The sequence below is a fragment of the Microcaecilia unicolor genome, chromosome 1, assembly GCF_901765095.1.
Source record: "Microcaecilia unicolor chromosome 1, aMicUni1.1, whole genome shotgun sequence".
NCBI classification, from domain to species: domain Eukaryota; kingdom Metazoa; phylum Chordata; class Amphibia; order Gymnophiona; family Siphonopidae; genus Microcaecilia; species Microcaecilia unicolor.
Window position 1 is genome coordinate 180,826,185 of NC_044031.1, and position 20,596 is coordinate 180,846,780.

The 20,596-nt window shown below is 42.5% G+C and overlaps 1 protein-coding gene across 1 annotated transcript; it reads right to left on the minus strand.

Annotated features, from left to right (window-relative positions):
- Position 1: 1 nt before the first annotated feature.
- PHETA2 (PH domain containing endocytic trafficking adaptor 2) lies at positions 2 to 20,593 on the minus strand. Its single transcript, XM_030202838.1, has 3 exons — positions 20,415 to 20,593; positions 4,944 to 5,038; positions 2 to 1,140 (listed from the first exon to the last, which is right to left on the minus strand). The coding sequence occupies exon 3, from the start codon at positions 1,126 to 1,128 to the stop codon at positions 268 to 270; it is 861 nt and encodes a 286-aa protein (XP_030058698.1). The 5' UTR covers positions 1,129 to 1,140; positions 4,944 to 5,038; positions 20,415 to 20,593; the 3' UTR covers positions 2 to 267.
- Positions 20,594 to 20,596: the final 3 nt, after the last annotated feature.

Genomic DNA, 20,596 nt, shown 5'->3' on the forward strand with positions numbered 1-20,596 from the left:
TTGGTGTGGGGGGGGGGGGGGGGGGCAGGTGAAAAGCATGAAACTACCAATCCTCCTTGCTTGCTCCTTTGCTCATGCCCCTTCAACAGATGCTTTTTCTCCCTATCTTTTTATATATGGAAAATCTCCAGCAAACTGAGGTTTCAACTGTCACAACTGTGCATGCCTTATTGAATATTTAGGACTTTCCCCCCACCCCACCCAGCTAGAAGAGAACAAAGCTTGAACAGCATTCCCAATGTTGACAGTGCAGTGCATATCCCTTCCTTAGTCATCCTTGCTCTCCTGCCACTCTCTCCTCAGCTCTTCAATTTCCTTTCCATACCAGTCATGTAGCTTCTCAAAACATAGCGTACCGGGACAGAAGGGGCTCTCCAAAGAGGGTGCTGGAAGGCCCAGCACAGCAGCAGCACCACTACCACCAATTTCACTGCCAGACATTGGGCGCCTCCGAGGTGGCAGGGGAGGAGGCCTGGAGCTAGATTCACTTCCATCATCGGTGCCCATCCTCATGTTTAAAGCACTGGAGTGGATATAGCCATTAGGAAGGGTCTCCTCCACTTTGGGGTTATTCCAGAAAGCATAGCCGTTTTCCTTCACTGGAGAGCCATGGGGGACAGGTTTCTCCTGAGAGGGGCGAAGTGTAGCATGAAGAGCAGCATGTGGGCTGGAGACAGGGCGTCTTCGGTAAATGCCTGACCTTCTACGGCTCCTCTGGCTTCCTGCTAGGGTCTCCTGCATCTCTTCTAGTTGCTTCTCCAGCTCCCGGACCACAATCCGCATGTAGTCAAAGTTGGCACGGGAGAGGGATTTCACCCAGGATTCCATTGCTGCCTGGTTGTCTGCTGCCAGGATATAAGGCCTCGATTTGGCACCTTCGAATTTGATGGCAAAGGCATACTCCTCAGCAGCCTCGCACAGTTCTACCGTGCAGCCTTCTAGAATGATCACCCCTACTGGCTCCTTGCTGTCTTTTTCTTCAAAATAAAAGAGCATGTTGCCTTTCAAGACAAACCAGCGCTTTTGATAGGTGGTGTGACGTTCTCCCTTCTTGTACAAGAAGCCCACATTGTCTGCCGGTGAGTCACAGGTGGCATAGTAGGCCACACTTCGTTCATTCAACTTCATCCTGGACGTTTTCTGCAAGACATTAGAAAAAGAGAAGAGCTTTTTGTTTTCTGATGTTTCAAACTGAGTGACTTGGTGAAAGGGTGGTTATTTGTAGGTGAGGATGGGTATGGGGAAACTTCCCACTGTACTGCTTGTGGATGTGTCCTTATAGAGATCCCAACATTGGAGGGGTAACTATTATCTTCTCATATTTCTCAGCTTTTCCCAATTTCCTGCTAAGTTGGTGTGTCATTTCCTCTCCGTTTGGGTCATTGGAGTCTGTTAAGAAATACAAAACAAACTCCAGGGGAAGACAGGAAGCACAGAGGACAAATGACACAACAACAAATGCCTCATATCTGAACACTGAACCTATGTCACTGGTTTGTTAAAATTAGAGGGTAAAATGGTCATGCATTTGATATACCACCTTTCTGGGGAACATTTCTATTGTGAGACTGTGGGGAAAAAAAAACCATACTGAGTGGCAGACATGTATGCCTAAAGAATACTAACAAAGTGATCTTATAAAATGAATGCACTTTAAGAACAAGAGTGGGGAAAGCATGCGGAACATGGCTCATGGAATGCTTTCAAACCCCTCTGCATGTGAATACATGTAACTGTATTCTCTGTCTGTTTCTTTGACTTGGAGGTGAGAGAAGAGGGGGGCAGCTTGAATGGTACAAGTACCCAAACATTTTGTTGATTTGGAAAGAATAATACAATTAAACCAAGTATGATACTATGGTGCTTATTTTAAAAGTGTTATTTGCATTTTGGATGTCTATAACTGGCATTTACATATCTATCATGCATAGATGTCCAAGTAGCAATTTTACAAAGTTGGGACATGGACATCTAAAACTGACGAATGTCTAAAGGGCAAGGGGTGTGGTCTGGGTGTGATTTGGGTGGGACTAGGGCAGGCCCATTTCAGAAGGGGAATGGTCTATGTCCAAAAAGATAGACGTTGGGAGTTAAACCTACTTCCTGAGATGTCCATTTCCTCTCACTGACCCGATTTTTACTCCACAGCTATAGGTGTAGTTTGGGAGGGCATGGGATGGCAACCCTTTTCCTCAATATTCCAAGTGCTGGTGCTGAATTGGCTCCTCTCCCCCCACACACTATTAGTATGATCTGTCTGCTCCCTGCCCCACTCCCCCCCCCCCCCCCCCGAACTGTGTAGGGAAACTACTGTACACCAATGTCCACATCCTTTCCTCAAAGTGCCAGCATTCATAGGACACTAATCATACAACATTGCTATTTGTTTCCTAATCTTGCTACCCTTTTTCACATAAGCCTTTAAGTTTAGGGATATTGGCACCCCATCTGTCACAAACAAGGACTCCACCTTGGCACTGCCTATCTTGCTGTAATAGTAAGGTTCACTCCACTTGCACCATTCTACAACACAATCATATCTTGGCTGCTACAGTCCATTTCAGGAGAATATGCAGAAGCTGTTTGGGACAATCCCTCTTCTAAACCGGGTGGCATGTCAGTACTTATGGAGCTAACCAGCCATGGACACACCAGGAGCAGCCAGAAACAATATGGCCCTTTGTTCTTGTCTTTTTCTCTAGAAGTTTCTTTCAGCTGTAGCTATGCAGCACAGGTGTGCTTTCCTGTGTATGCTTCTGTGTTCCACCTCACCACATCAAATGTTCGAAATAACCTTCTCAAGCTGGTGCATCACATCCCTTCCCTTACAGTCAAATCCCATCTAGAAATCCCTCTTTTTGAACCTGCTTTAAAATGTAATGCTAGTTCCTTGATCATGGCATTTTAAAGTGTAATCATTTCTATCCTGAATGAAGTTTTTCCTATATGTCTTGTGTAGATTGTAGGCTCTTTGAAGTAGGGACTTGTGTTAACAGCATAAGAAATGTCAGTGTAATAAACACAACATCTTGTAGCACAATATATAAACATATTAATAGAGGTAGTAGTGGGACTTTTAAATGCCAGTAAACACTGGCCTATTGGAGGCACCTCACACAGTATTATTATTATTTGTTACATTTGTATCCCACATTTTCCCACCTTTTGCAGGCTCAATGTGGCTTACATATAACCGTTAACGGTGTTAGCCAATTACATACATAGTATGAATGAATACAAAGTGATATTGTGGTATAATGAGGTATATGTATGGTAGGAAACAGTTGGGGGGAACTTAAGAGAGGGAAAGGGGGAAGAAGAGTCAAGTAATGTCCATTGCAGTCTTTGATTATGTTGTGTCGCAAGTATAAATATGCAGGTATCATGTACTCTTTGCTTGACAAAGCAAACTATTACTGCTATGTTATTTTTAATGTGTGTACTTGTTATTAGCTATGTCATTGTACATCACTTTACTTCTCTGCTGAGGACAAGGTGATTCACTAAGTGAAAGCAAACAGATAAACCAACCAATCCTATAGAACTGCTGGCTCACTGGGTTATCTGGGACAAGGGCTTCCAGTCAGGTGAACGACTCGTCATCTCCCATCTCTTTTCTGTGTGAGAATGGTAGCGTCTGCATACGGTCATGGACCTAGTGTGTACTGCTAAAGTAAGAGTCTCTCTAGTTGTATACAGGCTACTGAACGGTGTCTTCATTTCCAGATTGATACTGACCCTGTGCTTCTGGTCTAGGGGTTGGAGTAGGAGCACTCTGGCTCCTGGAAAACAGAAGCAAAGAGGCTAAGGGGATCCTGCTGGCTTTCAGACATTACAAGGGGTAACCATGTTATTCTGGTGTAATACGAATGAGAGAGGCAGGTAGCACCTTGTACACTGACCGCTTAAAGAGGATCAGCTCTGGCTGGCTATTCTCTTATCCACCATTACAATAAAACGGACCAGCATGGGCTTCCTAACTTTACCATTATTTTTCTTAGTCTAAGATCCCAAAGTACTAAAACCATTCAATTTATTTACTTTATAGAAATAATTGCCTTTCTGAACATATTTAATATAACAAAATCTTATCTTTTCTTGCTTTTTTAAGTCTTATCCTTCAGTTCTGAAATGAAATTTTAGCACTTTTCTCTTATAAAATTTTGCAAGACCAATAAGCCAGAAATAAAAGCCTGAAACTGACCATTAAATATTTTGTATTTCTTTAGGTATACATAGCTTTAGGCTTAGACAACTAAAAGCAGGCATTACATGAAATAAAACAGCTGAATTTATTCCATCTTCCCTTCTCTTACCATGTGCTTGTTACAAGATGGTGAAATGTTTTTGAATAATTAAAAAAAAAAAGATTTTGGTTTCAGTGGTTCTCAATTTTGTAGCCCACGGGCAGACTGCAGCTCAGCAAAACATGCACATTAACCCAGTTTGTAGATCATATATATGCACATACCCAATGAATATGTATGAGGTGCAAGGCCTGTGGGGGCTCTGGGGATACACATTCAATTTCTTCATTCAGTCTACCCAAACCTGGTTTTGTTCATCCTAGTCATGACCACATTGGTTTTTTGAGGTGTTTTTTTTTTTTTTTTTTTGGTCTTGTCTGTATACATTGAGGCATATTTTCAAAGCACTTTAGGAGGCTAAGTTCCATAGGTTTCTATGGAACTTTGGGAGGCTAAGTGCTTTGAAAATGAGCCTCATTGTCTGTTTTCGCTAAACTTCAAAGAAGAGCTGCACATGATTGCTGGAACTATACAAGCAATACTCATCACCCTAAACTACCAGAATCAGTCTACTTACCTTTCCAAACCTAACAGGATTTATTTAAACATGCACACAGAAAAGCTAACATCTGGAGGTGGGAATCACTGGTCTAAGCCATCTGGAAGGTGAGCACTGGGCAAGTGAACGATGCATACCCTGAGCTGGTCAATGCTGCAATCTCCCTGGAGTCCAGTTAGGAGGTCCTGGGGTCCTGCCCCACCTCATCCCTCTCACCACCATAGAGTCCACCCTGCAAAACACAGCAGAGAGAATGTCAGTCACTCAATATCAGAAAGAGTAATTCCAAGTCCTTACTGTGCCTGCACAGACTGGAATGGACTTGAAAGGAGGAATATCACAGTATGACTGCTGTGTTTTCATATTATGTCAACCTCACTCCATCCCAAAAGGGAGAGAGCTGCTTAAGCCTCCCACTGAAATGCCATGAACAGTTTCTAGCCAGAAAGTGGTAACATTTTGCTGAACATTTTGCTGAACAACAAGAGTCTGAATACTTAGCAGCACTGCATATGCATGGACCTGAGTGACAAACAGAGCAACAAAAAGGATTCTTCTTCCCAACAAAAAAGGACCCTCCTCTCTCCTCTGCCCTTGTGTCTGAGCTCAAGACCCAAAGACTAGTGGCTAGTAAGCTGATTTGGTGATACTCCCCCTTGATAAAGCACAGCGAAACAGGCACCTGTCGGGGTGCATGAGCTCAACAACGAGTACAGATAAGTGCTGTGTGCTTAGTAAACCGTTATGAAATGAATCAAGGAGTTGCAATTTAAAAAATGTTTAAGAACTAAAAAAGATAAAAATAGAAAAAAAAGATATAGGTAGATGGGGGACGATCTATGATTAAAATACATGCACGAGCAAAGATTCACTGGAGAGTGAAATAAAAACAGCCGTGTTAGTCTTATGAGACTCCACCCCGCATAGTCAATACGCTAAGCTGACTCGCCTAAAATCCTCTGCTATTGTATGTTTGTTTGGACTAGTTCTAGGATAAGCAGCATAAAATGTATTGTATTGTTTTGGGATCTTGCTAGATACTTGTGACCTGGATTGGCCACTGTTGGAAACAGGATACTGGGCTTGATGGACCTTCGGTCTGTCCCAGTATGGCAACGCTTATATAATTGTGTACGTATGTGTGCAGTTCATGTTATTATCTGCCCATACCCACAGAATGTAGTTAACGTGCATGCAGATCTGCTCGCTCTGTCATGCCACCACAGTAACAGTTACTGTGCTTGAGCAATAACCGCACATGTTTTTTCATGCATTAACTGCTTAATGCACTTTAGTAAAAGGGATCCTTAATCCAGCTGTAATGCAAAAAAATCAAGGTCTAACAAAACAAAAAGGAGGCGCAATTTTTCAAAGCTATTTCCCGGTGTAATCTAGCTGTCTGAAAATTGCTCACCCTTTCCCCGGGTTTCTCAGGGATTAACCCATTAGTGCCCAATGTTCCCTTATGTTGGAACAAATATGCCTTATGTTTCTTTTATGTATTCCATTACCATTCAACCCTAACCCTTCTGTAACTCCAAATGTTTAACCTCTCCTCATTTTCATTTCCATGATGTATTGTAAGCCACATTGAGCCGGCAAAGAGGTGGGAAAATGTGGGATACAAATGCAATACATAAATAAATATGGGAATATTGGGCACTAATGGGTTAACAGTGTACCTACTTATAGGGCTCAGGGTAGGTTTAGGCCAGGGAGAGAAATGCACCTGCTTTTTCTGTCAGTAATTTTCCATGGCTAGTTTTGCAGATCTCTGCATGGACATTTTCTTGGGGAAAATAAAAATTTTCCCTTTGAGAGGTATTGCAAAAGTATATGTGGATTTTGCAACTCCATAGACTATTTTGACATTTGCCCTCATAAGGGCAATATCTTTTAATGGCACACTCTTATTTTTTTTTAATTTGATTTTAAGTTAATACATCAAAGCAAAAACTGTGAAAAGGAAAAGTAGTGATAGATTTCAGGAAACAACAAAGATATTGTATTGTCTAAGAATTAGATAGTTGATGATGTTTTACAGGAATTTTCTTGATAAATGTTTTATATTTTGTTACTCAGCAATAGGTTATTATGGTTAACATTGTAATTCCTGGAATATTGCCGCCTGTTTTTTTGAGTGTAATCTGCAATGAACTATTTTTGGTATTTGCGAGCTAGAAGATCTGTATAACATAACAGGACAATAAACAAAAAGAAGTAAACAGAAAGTTCTCACTAAGTCCACATTTTAAGGAGATCCAAAAGCAATATAGCCGAAGGAAGCACTCTCCTAACCAAATTCAAACAAGAAATTGCAACTGGCAAAAGCATACCTCTCCTACAATTCGACATGTCTAGTGCGTTCGACAAACCATAAAATACTACTAAACATCATAGAATACTTCAGGATCGGTGGAAGTGTATTTAGTTGGATCAAGGGTTTCCTAACCACAAGAACATACCAAGTGATATCAAATTCAAATATATCATCACCATGGAAACCAGAATGTGGAGTACCCCAAGGATCACCGCTATCACCGACCCTTTTCAACCTAATGATAACCCCACTAGTCAAATCCCTATCCAACCAAGGCCTTAACCCTTACATCTACAAAGACGATGTCACGATATACATCCCGTTCAAACACGATCTAACAGAAATGACAAACAAAATCAAACTCAGCCTGCAAATCATGAACTCATGGGCGGATGCATATCAACTAAAACTCAACGCAGAAAAAACACATTGTCTCATCCTCTCATCACAATACAACATGAACAAACCCATCAATATAAACACCCCAGACTACACCCTTCCTGTTTCAGACAGCCTGAAAATTCTCGGAGTTACAATCGACCGAAACCTCACACTAGAAAGCCAAGCGAAAACTACAACAAAGAAAATGTTCCACTCAATGTAAAACCTTTCTTCCCAAGGGAAATATTCTGCAGCCTGGTACAATCAATGGTGCCAAGTCACCTAGACTACTGCAATGCAAAGAACAAATCATTAAGAAACTCCAAACTGCCCAAATCACCGCAGCCAGACTCATATTTGGAAAAACGAGATACGAAAGCGCTAAACCCCTAAGAGAAAAACTACATTGGCTCCCAATCAAAGAACGAATTGCGTTCAAAATCTGCACCCTGGTTCATAAAATTATTCACGGCAAGGCCCCAGTCTACATGGCAAACCTCATAGACTTACCAACCAGGAACACAAAAAGGTCAGCACGCACATTCCTACATCTCCACTACCCAAGCTGCAAAGGACTAAAATATAAATCAACATATACAGCCAGCTTCTCCTACATAAGCATGCAACTATGGAATGCACTACCAAACGTCATGAAAACAATGCACGACCTAACAAACTTCCGGAAATCATTAAAAACCAATTTGTTCAACAAGGCATACCATAATGATCCAACCTAAACACCTGAACACTGCAATACAAGGAAACATATACCAGAACGGGACAAAACTTAACTCTTTCTGCTTGACTACCTAATTTACTCTGTCACTCATGAACTTTAACGCAATACCACTCTGTATTTCTACCATGGGAAACAGCATGTGGCAAAGGCAGAAATACCGCAGGGTGCCTGGGCATGCTCGGTGGTAGTGCTGATTGCCATGCGCTTCCCATGCAGTAGCCCTACCATTCCTTCATAAAAGGGCTCCTAAGTGTCTTATGTAATTTTCTACCTTACAGTGTAATATCTTATCCTGGGAAAAGGATGCTTGATTTTCTATTTATTTTCCAGATTTATATTCCACTCAATTTGACAATGTTGACAGGTTACAATAAAACATAAGCATCATTTAACCACAATACTTACACAAACAACATTCATACAATAAAAAAATTAAACATATTACTAAAATCAGAAGAAAAAAAAAAAGCTTGAACAGTTAAATCTTCATACTTAGTTTCACAAGCTCCAACCCTCTGGTTTCCATGGTTTGCAATTCACTGAGTTCCTTTGAATCGCAGGTAATTCTCCTGAGAAAACCTTGCACAAAGGACTCCAAGGCAAGCTATACTGCCTCCAAGTTTATTTCAATTGGCTTTTCCAAGTGTGGAGTTGTAAACCCAATCCCACAACTTGGAACCTCTTCTCCTCCTGATAGTGGCAGCTGTTTCCCAAGTGCCGCTATGCTTGTAACTTTTGGGGAACCGCACAATGGCTGTATTCCTCCCAATGTGGCAAGCTGCAACACAGTTCCCATGTGGGTGCACCTGTCGAGCAGGGGGAATGACTAGGCTTGCTGGGCTGAGCAAACTTCACTCCTGAGATCTGGGCTCTTTCTAATACCCAGTTCAGCTGGAATACCTGCAGCACTAGCCATCAAGAAGTCAGAAATCAGTTTGACACCAAGAGGGGAGACGAGATGGGCGGAAAGAAGCCCAAGATCCATCCTTCCTTTTCGGCACCAGGAAAACCAGTAATGGCTTAGAAAGCTTGAATATAATATAAAAAAAAACAGAGAGCTCTGATAACACTACTCACTGCCACTGTACTCTCTTAATAGATATGTAGATGTATGCATTTTTTTTGATACCAGAGTAGGGAGTAGTGTGATTAGCAGGGTTCTTCCACATGAAAACTAGTTGGACGAGAAGTATAGTGGAAAACAAACTTTATTCTTCAGGACCTGACACAGCATTGTGTTTTGGCAAAAAGCCTACATCAGGGGTCCATAAAGAATACATACATTAATAAAATACAAATATGTGTGCATATATAATAAATACAAAAGGTCAAATAAAATATAAAAAACAGCATAAAAATAAGTTAAATCCAATAAATAAGGACATTGCAAATCATTTATAAAAAGAAGAAATAAAACTACATATACAGCCGTCTCCTTTTTTACAAGTATGTTTCTTTTTCTCTCCGCACTCAACTTTTGGCAGCTACTCGCGTATCAGATTGCCTCATTTTTTGCTCTGTTGGCTTTCCAACGCGTGCCTTTTCTCCCTAGCAGTCTGTCTCACACCACTCATTCGCCGTCTTTTTACACATACATGTGTGGTACACTCTCACAATGGGCTGTAACCCTCTTTTTTTTTTTCCTCCAAGCTGGACCATGATACCATAAGTTATTTTACGGAAAATATTTTCGTGACACATTGATGCTTTTTAAACATATTTTTAAAAAAATTTTACTCCTGCCTTTTTTAGACCTCTGGTTCTATTTTCTAATTTCCAATTTCATATGATGGATTATTCACTACACAATTGGATTTTCCTTCTTTTATCCTAATTTTTTCACAACAATTTGGGTCCTTTTTCTCCTTCTTTTTTCCCTTTTTTCTTCTTTCCTTTGTTTTACCCTCTAATTTTTAAGCTTCTTTCATATTGCTTCTATCCCCATTTCTTCGTATACATACCTTCTTCAAATATGTAACACATCTAACTCTTCATTTCTTCACCGATTGCTTTTTCTGTGATTTGAGTTATACATCTTCCAGTGATTTCAAACATGTTTGTCTTTTATCATACATGCTTTCTGTGGCAGGCGTATCCTCAGGGTACACATACTTCCTTGGATTCTGTATAGGTTTCCCTGATTTGGGCACAGATCCCAGATCCACATGTAAACTAACTGGTCAATTAAGTGCCAACAATCAATTACCGATGTTAACAAGTACATAAACGGCAGTAATTAGGAGTTACACATGAATCTGCCCTATACCCCATTCTGTACCATGCACACAAGTCCAAAGGGGGCATGGCAATGGGAGGGGTATTCCTAGAATTTAGGCACGTATTATTGTACACTTAACTGCCATCAGTTGGGCAGCAGCATTTACATCAGGCATAAACACTCGTGCCCAAAGTTAAGCATATTAGCAGCTCATATTGACTATTGTAACACTATATATATATATATATATATATGGGATGTCAGGAATCAATTCAGAAAAGACTTCAAACACTGCAGAATTCTGCAGCATTATATCAGAAGCTACACTGGCTACCTGTTGAGTCATGGTTTACCTTCAAACTATGGGCCTCTTATCAAGCCACAGTGGCAATGTCAATGGAGCCCATTCAAAGTGAATGAGCTTTGTCGGCATTGCCATACCGGGAACCACTAGCCACTAGCACAGCTTGATAAAAGAGACCTTATGCAACTTGGTTTTTCTTATTCTTCAAGGTCGAACCCCAAGCTATATGATATAAGGAACTGTGACATCCTGCCCAGAAACTATTTGACTCTTAACTTCCCCTCTATTTAAATGTAATGTATAAGTCCAGTTTGTCAAAGCATTTTGCATATCAATCTGCAAAATGGTGGAATTCTTTGTCCGTTCATATACGATGACTTACCAATTATGAAAATATTTCTCAAATGGGTAAAGTCACTTTTGTTCCAAAAATCTGTTGCTTAAAAAGTATTGTTTTAGGAAAGTTGATGGCCTGGCTTCTTTTATTATATAAACTGCACTGAACTCGGAGGCTAGCACGAGTTATAAGTATCCTAAGATAATGTAATTCTATAAAGGACATTTGCAAGGAGTGCCCTGTATACAATACTAGCTTAGCACAGATTACTACTACTACTATTAAACATTTTTATAGCGCTACTAGACTTACGCAGCGCTGTACAAATGAACATGAAAAGACAGTCCCTGCTCAACAGAGCTTACAATCTAAATTGGACAGATGAACAGAGAGCTAGGGGTGGGGAAATTGCAGTGGTAGGGGTGATAAGTGAAGGTGTTGAGTAAGAGAGTCATGGCTAGGAGTCAAAAGCAGTAGCAAAGAGGTGGGCTTTAAGCCTAGACTTGAAGACAGCCAGAGACTGAGCCTGACGTACTGGCTCAGGGAGTCTATTCCAGGCATAGGGAGCAGCGAGACAGAAGGAACGGAGCCGGGAGTTAGCAGTGGGGGAGAAGGGGGACGACAGGAGACATTTACCCAGTGAACGGAGTTCACGGGGAGGAGTGTAGGGAGAGATGAGAGCGGAAAGGTACTGAGGAGCTGCGGAGTGGATGCACTTGTAGGTCAAAAGGAGAAGTTTGAACCGTACGCGGAAGCGGATAGGGAGCCAGTGAAGTGACTTGAGGAGAGGGCTAACATGAGTATAGCGACTCTGGCAGAATATAAGACGCGCAGCAGAGTTTTGGACAGATTGAAGGGGCGATAGATGGCTGAGCGGGAGACCAGCGAGAAGCAAATTGCAGTAGTCTAGGCGAGAGGTGATAAGGGTGTGGGTAAGGGTTTTGGTAGCGTCCTCGGAGAGGAAAGGGCGAATTTTGTTAATATTATAGAGAAAGAAAAGACAGGTTTTGGCAATCTGCTGAATATGAGCAGAGAAGGAGAGAGCGGAGTCAAAGATGACTCCAAGGTTGCGCGCAGACGGGACAGGGAGGATGAGAGTGTTATCTACCGAAATAGAGAATGGGGGGAGAGGAGAGGCAGGTTTAGGGGGAAAGAGGAGAACCTCGGTTTTGGTCATGTTTAGTTTCAGGTCAACCTGGCTCCTAATTTGGTGCGCCATTGATTGAATCTAGCCCAGTATGGGCTGATAAACCCTTGGGCAGAATGAGAAAGTACCCTGATATTTGGCTTTCATGCAGTTGATGGCCTTTCCATGGAATATTCTTGACCAGTATGTGCAGAACTAGTCACCTCTTGCACAGACGAGTTCTTTTCTTTTCCAGTGACCTGCTTTTCTTAGCTTCACATGCTTGAATGCTTTCACTTATATACACTGTCAGCTAGCACATTTGCTTATTTCCGATCTGACGAAGAAGGGCAACCTTTGAAAGCTAATCAAGAAATGTATTAAGTTATGTCCAATAAAAAAGGTATCATCTTATTTTCTTTTCCATGTTTTATTTTGTTTGATTTCTATTGATAACCTTAAGAGTGGACTAACATGGCTACCACACTCCTCTACTTAGCTTCACAGAGTTTCCCATAAATGACTGAGATAATCTCTCCATGTTCTTGGTAACATTTGAGCACAAAGTTTACTGTGGTCAAAACTGAAGCCCAAGAGATACTTGTTATGCATACTGAAATTCTGGATCTTTCAATTACATTTTGGGTAAAGTCTAAAACTTGATTTTGGCGACATTACTAATGGAATGCTTAAAAAAAATGGCAAAAGCAACATTTAAAAAAAAAGTAAAGGTTTTATGGATGGGCTGTGTTTCATATCTATTTGACTGAGTGGAAAAAAATTAGAGGAGCTACGCCCAACTCAATCTTGCTGCAAACAGAAAAAGAAAAAAGATTTTCAAGTGCATTTTTTGTTAGAACTAAGGAATGATGGGGAGAAAGAAGGTGTTTCAATCCTATTACCCTCCTCCCTTCCATTGCCCCTTTTCTGGCAGCTCTAAGAAGGATTCCTATCTAACAGGACCATACTGAGCTTTAGTTGTGCCCTATGTGACTCACCCATTGGTGCCCTGTATGGTGTACCACTGCTAACAAGCGACATTGGGCTGGGAGCAATTTCTGTGCCCTATGCAGCCACACTTTTCACACAGCCCTGGCACACTGCTGTCTAATATTTGTAAAGTTTCCGAGACAGTTTTCAAAAATAAAAATAACTAACAGATTACTAATATACATTACTCTTTGCAGGCTCTCGACTACATCGTTTGAGAAGATTTTTTATTGGGGGTTTTAAATTTTGTTTACCATTCCACCAGTTCCCTTGAAGGAAATAGTAAAAAAAAAATAAGGGGGAAGTGATGTCACCCGGCAAGATAGCAGCCTGATTGCTTTGCTCCCCTCCACTCCATTAGATATCACCTTTCATCATCGCCTACCTGAAGCTGTTTGGGCAGATTCTGTGAGCATTTGCCTTCTGACTTTATTTGCAATGAGTAAATCGCAGAATTTTTTTTTTTGTTACATTTGTACCCCGCGCTTTCCCACTCATGGCAGGCTCAATGCGGCTTACATATACAGGTACTTATTTGTAACTGGGGCAATGGAGGGTTAAGTGACTTGTCCAGAGTCACAAGGAGCAGCCTGTGCCTGAAGTGGGAATCGAACTCAGATCCCCAGGACCAGAGTCCACCACCCTAACCACTAGGCCATTCCTCCACTGGTGACTAAGGAGAGAAGCTCGTCCCAACTCTCGGTGAAGACACACCGCAGCCATGTTGTCTCGGATCCTACTCCGGAGTTGGACTCAGACTCTGCGCTGTTGGTTGCGGGCTCAGTGGGCGAGCCAGGGGAGACGTTTGGAGGTGCTCGACGGCTACGGCATTGGCTGGTGGAGATTAAGGATGAAATTAAGGCGTCCCGTTAGGATATTATTGAGCGCATTGAGAATTTGAGTGTGGACATGTGGGATCTGGGCAACCGGGTAGCGGAACTGGAAACTAAAGTGGAAGAGCACAAGGAGCAGTTCACGATGACTCAGACGCAGGTGACACAGCTGTGCGAGCAACATGAGGAACTCCTGTACAAACTTGACGATTTAGAAAATCGTGGCCGCAGGAAGAATTTGCAGTTCTGCGGGGTTCCAGAAGGAGGGGACACGGAGGAGGTCCCGGTAACAGTGCAGACATTGTGCAGTCAGTTGCTGGCGGAGGGAGGGAAGTCTGAGCTATTCCACTTGAAAGAGCTCATCAACCCTTGGGAAGACCTAGGGAAAATCTTCCACGGGACACTGTGGTGCGCTTTGTTCACTTTAAAGATAAAGAGCGTGTTTTGCTGCGAGTCCGACAAGAGTCTACTGTTCTGTATAACAATGCCCAGGTTTTGATTTACCAAGATGTTTCGGCATACACCCTGCAGCATCGCAGAGCCATGAAACCAGCTTTGGATATATTTGTTTCAGCTAAAATTAAATATCGTTGGATCTTTCCATTTGCTTTGAGCTTTACTGCTGGAGGGAAAGTGCACCGTGTGCGAGAATTGGCAGAGGCCTGGAAGATACTACACGAGGCTGGATTTGCACCCATGGCACTTCCTCCATCGCTAGTGGCCCCTGCTACGAGAGAAAAGCTGCAGCGGTGGAAGAGGGTTGAGAAGGGGCGTAAGAAAAAGTGAACTGTTCTGTTCAGAGGACTTTCTGGTTCTGATTTCTAATATGAGGCTTTGAGATTGTGTGACGAGTGTGAATGAGGGTCAAGTATGTGTGAATTTTAATATGCTTTGATGGGAGGATGACAACTTAGCAAATGGGGGGGGGGGGGGGTTAAATGATTTGATGCTTGTATGGAGTAGGGAGGGGGTGAGGATTGTGTCTGGCTGGGGGTTATGCCCTCGTTTCTCCCACCAAGTGGCTCCATTGTGGGTTTGGAGAGCCATGGGTTGGTGGAGGTGTTCAGTATGTGGGGTTTGGGGGGAGTTAGGGGTACGGGGGAGGGGTTGGGGGGGGTTTGTGGATGAGGATAATTTGGATTCAGGGTGCTGTGCTTCATTGTTTGATAATGTCACTTGGTTACAGGTAATTCATTTGGTTGAATGCCAGCACTTGTTATTAAGCTATAATGTCAAAGGACTTAATTCCCCTTACAAACGTTCTGCTCATTTTAGGGAACTGTTGAAGGCTCAACCACATGTTGTGTGTTTACAGGAAACGCATTTTACAAAACAGCATGAGAAGTTATTGAGACACGCTCGCTATCCAAACATTTACTTTGCTTCTGATGTTCCCGGGCAAAAAAAAGCGAGGAGTGGCCATATTATTTAATGAATCTTTATCTGTTCAGTTAATCAGTGTTAGGAGGGATCCTGGTGGTCATTTCCTTTTATTGCATGTTTTGCATGATCAGGTGGCAGTGACTGTAGCTTCGGTCTATGCACCTAATGAGTATCAGGATCTCTTTTTTGCTCGCCTTCAGTCCATTCTTTCGGTTTTTGTCCAGGGTAGGTAGGCTTCTTTTGGTGGGTGATTTTAACGCAACCATGCAGCCTGCCCTGGACAAGACTGGTTCCTCATCATTGGTGGACTTGAGACTGGCAAAGGCTTTTCAGTCTACGGTTGACTCCCTGGGCATGTATGATGTCTGGCGGCTAGCATACCCTGCTACTAAGAATGATACTTTCTTCTCAAACCCACATGCTACTTATTCTCGTTTGGATTATATTTTTCTAGATAAGACCTTGCCGGATGTGGTCTGTTCCCCGGTCATTGGTAATATCACTATATCAGACCATGCACCTGTTTGGGCAGTTATACCTTCTCTCTTGCAGGAAGTATATGATACGATGGACACTGAATAACTTGTTATTACAAGATCAGGAAACATATCAATCTTTCCAAAAGTCATTGAGGGAATATTTTGATTTAAACATGGAATCCGGGCCCTCCATGGGTACGATCTGGGATGCTTTTAAAGCAGTGGCAAGGGGCTTCTTCCTACAGAAAGCTAGTAATCGGGCACAAAAGCAAATTGGCCCAATGTATGTCTAGATTAGGTATCTTGGAGGAGAGACATAAGGCCCTTGGAGAGGTGGGTGTTCCTTCTCACCCAGTACTCCCTCGCTCTTAATTGTCTTGTCTGTCTGTATTATTTTTAGATTGTAAGCTCTATTGAGCAGGGATTGTCTCTATGTCAGGTGTTCAGCACTGAGTGCGTCTGGTAGCGCTATACAAATGTTAATAATAATAATAATAACTTCAGTCGCTGCATCTTGAGATAGCTGCTATTCATGATGAACAATTACAATTTGCTAACTCCTGCCTGAAGCAAAATTATTAAGAGTTTAGTAACAAAGCAGGTAGACTGCTGGCTATTAAGCTGCGGAGGGCGAGAGATGAGCGATGTATCCCTCGTGTGAAGGATGGTCGTGGGGGGTTCCTGACTAAGTCATTTCTGATTAGGGAGAGGTTTCAACATTTTTATGAGGACTTGTACACAGCAGATCCAGGTATTTCTCCCCAAGAGACTGACGCGTATTTGCAGTCCAAAAATCTTTCAGCCCTATCTACTACCCAAAGGGAGGCCTTGGATGCACCTATTACAGTCCAGGAGGTTCTTCTGGTGATAAAAAATCTGCCTACTGGTAAATCTCCTGGCCTGGACGGGTTTACTAACGAATTTTATAGGGCCGTTAGAGCGGACTTGGCCCCCTATTTGGCTTTGATAATAAATTCAGTTTGAGAGGGAGCTTTCTTGCCCCCGTCGATGATGGAAGCATGGGTGGCAGTTGTTATTTCATAGGTGCATTTAAAACACAGTAATACCAAAGCCTGATAAGGATAGGACTGAATGTGCGTCCTATCGCCCTATTTCTATTCTTAATTCTGATGTTAAGATATTGGCAAAATTTCTAGCTAACCAGTTGTCTGTGGTGCTACCAGATTTGGTGCACCCGGATCAGGTGGGGTTCGTGGCTAAGCGTCAGGCTATGGATAATGTGAGGAGAACTGTTGATTTGCTGTACCTTTCATGGCGGGAGGGGCTACCTATGTGCCTATTGGGGTTAGATGCGGAGAAAGCCTTTGATAGGGTCCATTGGGAGTTTTTGGATAGGGCTTTGTCAAGATATGGGTTTAGAAGTGAGTTTCGTCATTGGATTCAGGCATTTTATACGTCACCAAAGGCCTGTATACGTATCAATGGGGGCAACTCAGCCTTGTTTCCACTCACTCGGGGTACGCGTCAGGGATGTCCCCTCTCCCCGTTATTGTTTGCTTTGTTTATAGAGCCTTTAGCAGTGGCAATTAGGAGTAACCCAGATATAGTGGGCATTAGGTGTGAACCCGAGTTTAAAATCGCCCTTTTTGCAGATGATGCTCTCTTGTCGCTTAGCCGTCCTTTGATCTCTCTCCCTAATGTAATTGTGGAACTGGGCCTTTTCAGCGGTTTTAGGCCACAAACATAATCCCTCCAAATCAGAGGGCATGCTCATAGGCTTTGAATGTCTCTTTCCCTTTTAAATGGAAGACTCAGTCTATTCGTTACCTAGGTGTAAATTTACCTGCAGTGGTCGAGGCCATTTTTAAGGCTAACTACCCGGCTCTTGTTCGTGAGATTTTTAGAGACTTGGATAGGTAGTCTGTGTTGGAAATGTCCTGATTTGGTAGGATAGCTACTCTTAAGATGAACATCCTACCTAGATTCCTGTATCTCTTTCAGGTATTGCCATTACAGCTTTCTAGATCTTTTTTGGCTGGGACACAGTATAGGCTAATTAGATTTATATGGAATAACAAGAGACCTCGACTTCCTAGGGCCTTTTTGTATAAGGGAAAGAGGCAAGAAGGGCTTGCAGTCCCGAATGTGTTTTGGTATTACAGGGTGGCACAGGCTCGTGCGGCTATCGAGTGATCTAATGCATCGCCGTCTAAACGATGGATTTTTCTGGAACATATGATAGGGGCCCGTCCTCTAAAACATCTTATCTGGCTGCCTCGTAAATACCACTCTTTGTTGCGGGATTTGTGCCCATCCATTATCTCTACTTTTCATTACTGGGATTCTTTGTTTCCTACTCCTAAAGCTATCTTATCACGGCATACGCCTATTGTCGGTAACCCTATGTTCCCCCCTGGAATAGATGGGGTGTTTTTTCTCGGTGGGTGAGCATGGGCCTGAGTACATGGGGCCAGCTCTTCGAAAATGATGAATGTATACCTTTTGCATCCTTTACAGTTTCAGCTCCCCCTTTCTGATCAGTATGCCTATCTGTAGCTGAAGCATTTTTTTTAGAGGATCCTCCCTTTTGGGCATTTTAGAGCCTGCATTCTCAAGCATGTATAGTCAGAGATGATACTTACTTGGAGGACTTGTGTGAAGACTCGAGGGGTACTTGGGGACTTATTACCTGTCTGTATCAACATCTGAGTAAACTAGCTCTTGTGTCCCAATTGCATAGGGCAAATTGGGAGCGGGAATTGGGGCTAGCTATATCTCCTGATGACTGGTTCACTATGGAAAAAGCATTATTGAAATCCACCATTGCTATTTCTGTTAAGGAAAATGCAGTCAAGGTGCTTTATCGATGGTACCTCACTCCAGTTAGGCTACATCATATGTTTTCTGGAGTTTCACCTTCTTGTTGGCGTGGTTGTCTGGAAAAGGGGACTATGGTACACTTGTGGTGGACTTGTCCCAAAGCAAGGGCTTATTGGAGGGCAATCAGGCTTGTTTGCACGGCTGGCTAGGTGGGGGGGGGGGGGGATTCAGTGGCATCCCGCTGTGTTTTTACTTGGAAAGAGGCCGTCTGGACTCTCTCGAAATCAGTCAATTTTGGTATGTTTTGCTTGTCAAGCTGCTCGTCTAAATCTGGCCAGGCACTGGAAGAAGAGGTCCGTGCCTTCCTTGTTGGGATGGATTTCTAAATTATGGTACATTTGTGACACGGAAAGATTGACTGCAATTAAGAGACAAACTTATGCAAGATGGGAAGATATTTGGGCCCCTTTTATACAAGCATGCTCTGTGTAAAGATAGGGGAGGGGGAGAGAAGAGGAGGGGGGAAGGAAAAAACAAACACGGGAATTTGATTTTGGTCGACATAAAACTGTTGCTTGTATGGTATCCTCATCTACAGGGGAGGGAGGAGGGAGGGGGAGGGAGGGGGGGAGGGGGTATTGCTTTGGGCCTGTTGTAAAAGTTAAGAGGATTGTCTTATTGTATAGTGTTCTTATCTCAAACAAAAATATGGAAGAATGGACTTTTCAATTCAGTCTGTTGGGAGTGGTGAATCACTAAGTTCTGCTTTTGCTAACCATATGTTTGCTGTTCCTGTTGGACAAATGTGTTTGATTTCTCAATAAAATTCTTCTACAAATAAAAAAGAAATAATAATAAAGTCTTGCATCTCAACCTTGAAAAAGAAGTTTTAACCTTACTATTCTCTGCAACAAATTATTTACAATTTTGAAAAACTATAAAAACCTACTTGTTTCAGAAATGTGTTATTCAATCTAATCCAAGTATTTTTTTTTAAATTTAGATTCCTGGATATGGCCAGCTTCTTTTATTGTGAGCCTCCTTGAACCACAAAGCTTAGGCAGAGTATGTTATAGTATTATGTTATGCTAATGCATCTCAGGGATATGATACAACTCTTATCTAGAGCTTTAACATCTACACAAGATAAACGGACAGCTCTCAAAATATTTCCAAGTCTGCTACTGAAGGCGAATGGGAGGTTGACTACACTACTACATTCTGCACAATATTCCTAAATCAGTACCACAAGCTCCAGTTCTGGCAGTCTTCAAAGCTAGGCTTAAAGCTCACCTTTTTTTTAGGCTGCTTTTAACTCCTAACTCCTATTCACTCGTTCAGTACCCATATCTGTTTTGTAATTCCCACCTTAAGTAATTCTTTCTTTGTCTTGTTTGTCTTGATTAGATTGTAAGCTCTGTCGAGCAGGCACTGTCTCTTACGTGTTCCGTGTACAGCGCTGCGTACGTCTAGTAGCGCTACAGAAATGATAAGTCGTGCAGCACTTAGTGCTACAATCTTATTTCATATAGTATCTTTCATGCAAAAGTATAACACCCGAAACCTGCTTTAGAAAACAAACACACGTTACACCTCCCAGACGGAATGATGGAGGTGGGTGACCTTGGTCCTCGCGCACAGCCGGTACCTCTAGTATTAATGAACCCTTAGAGTTGATCACAGGATGGAAACACTGTTTACGTGGCTGTTCGCTCACCTGTGGCTTCTTTGCCCTCGGCACTGTTCACTAGCTTAGCTCCATGAATGGGGAGGGTGCGGGCAGCCCGGATGCGGGTACAATGGTGGGGACCCGTGAACAGACCGGTTACCGTGGCTGCGCCGCCTGCGGCCTGTCCCCAGGCGGGCCTCACAGTGTTGTGTAATGCTATTGCTGCTGGC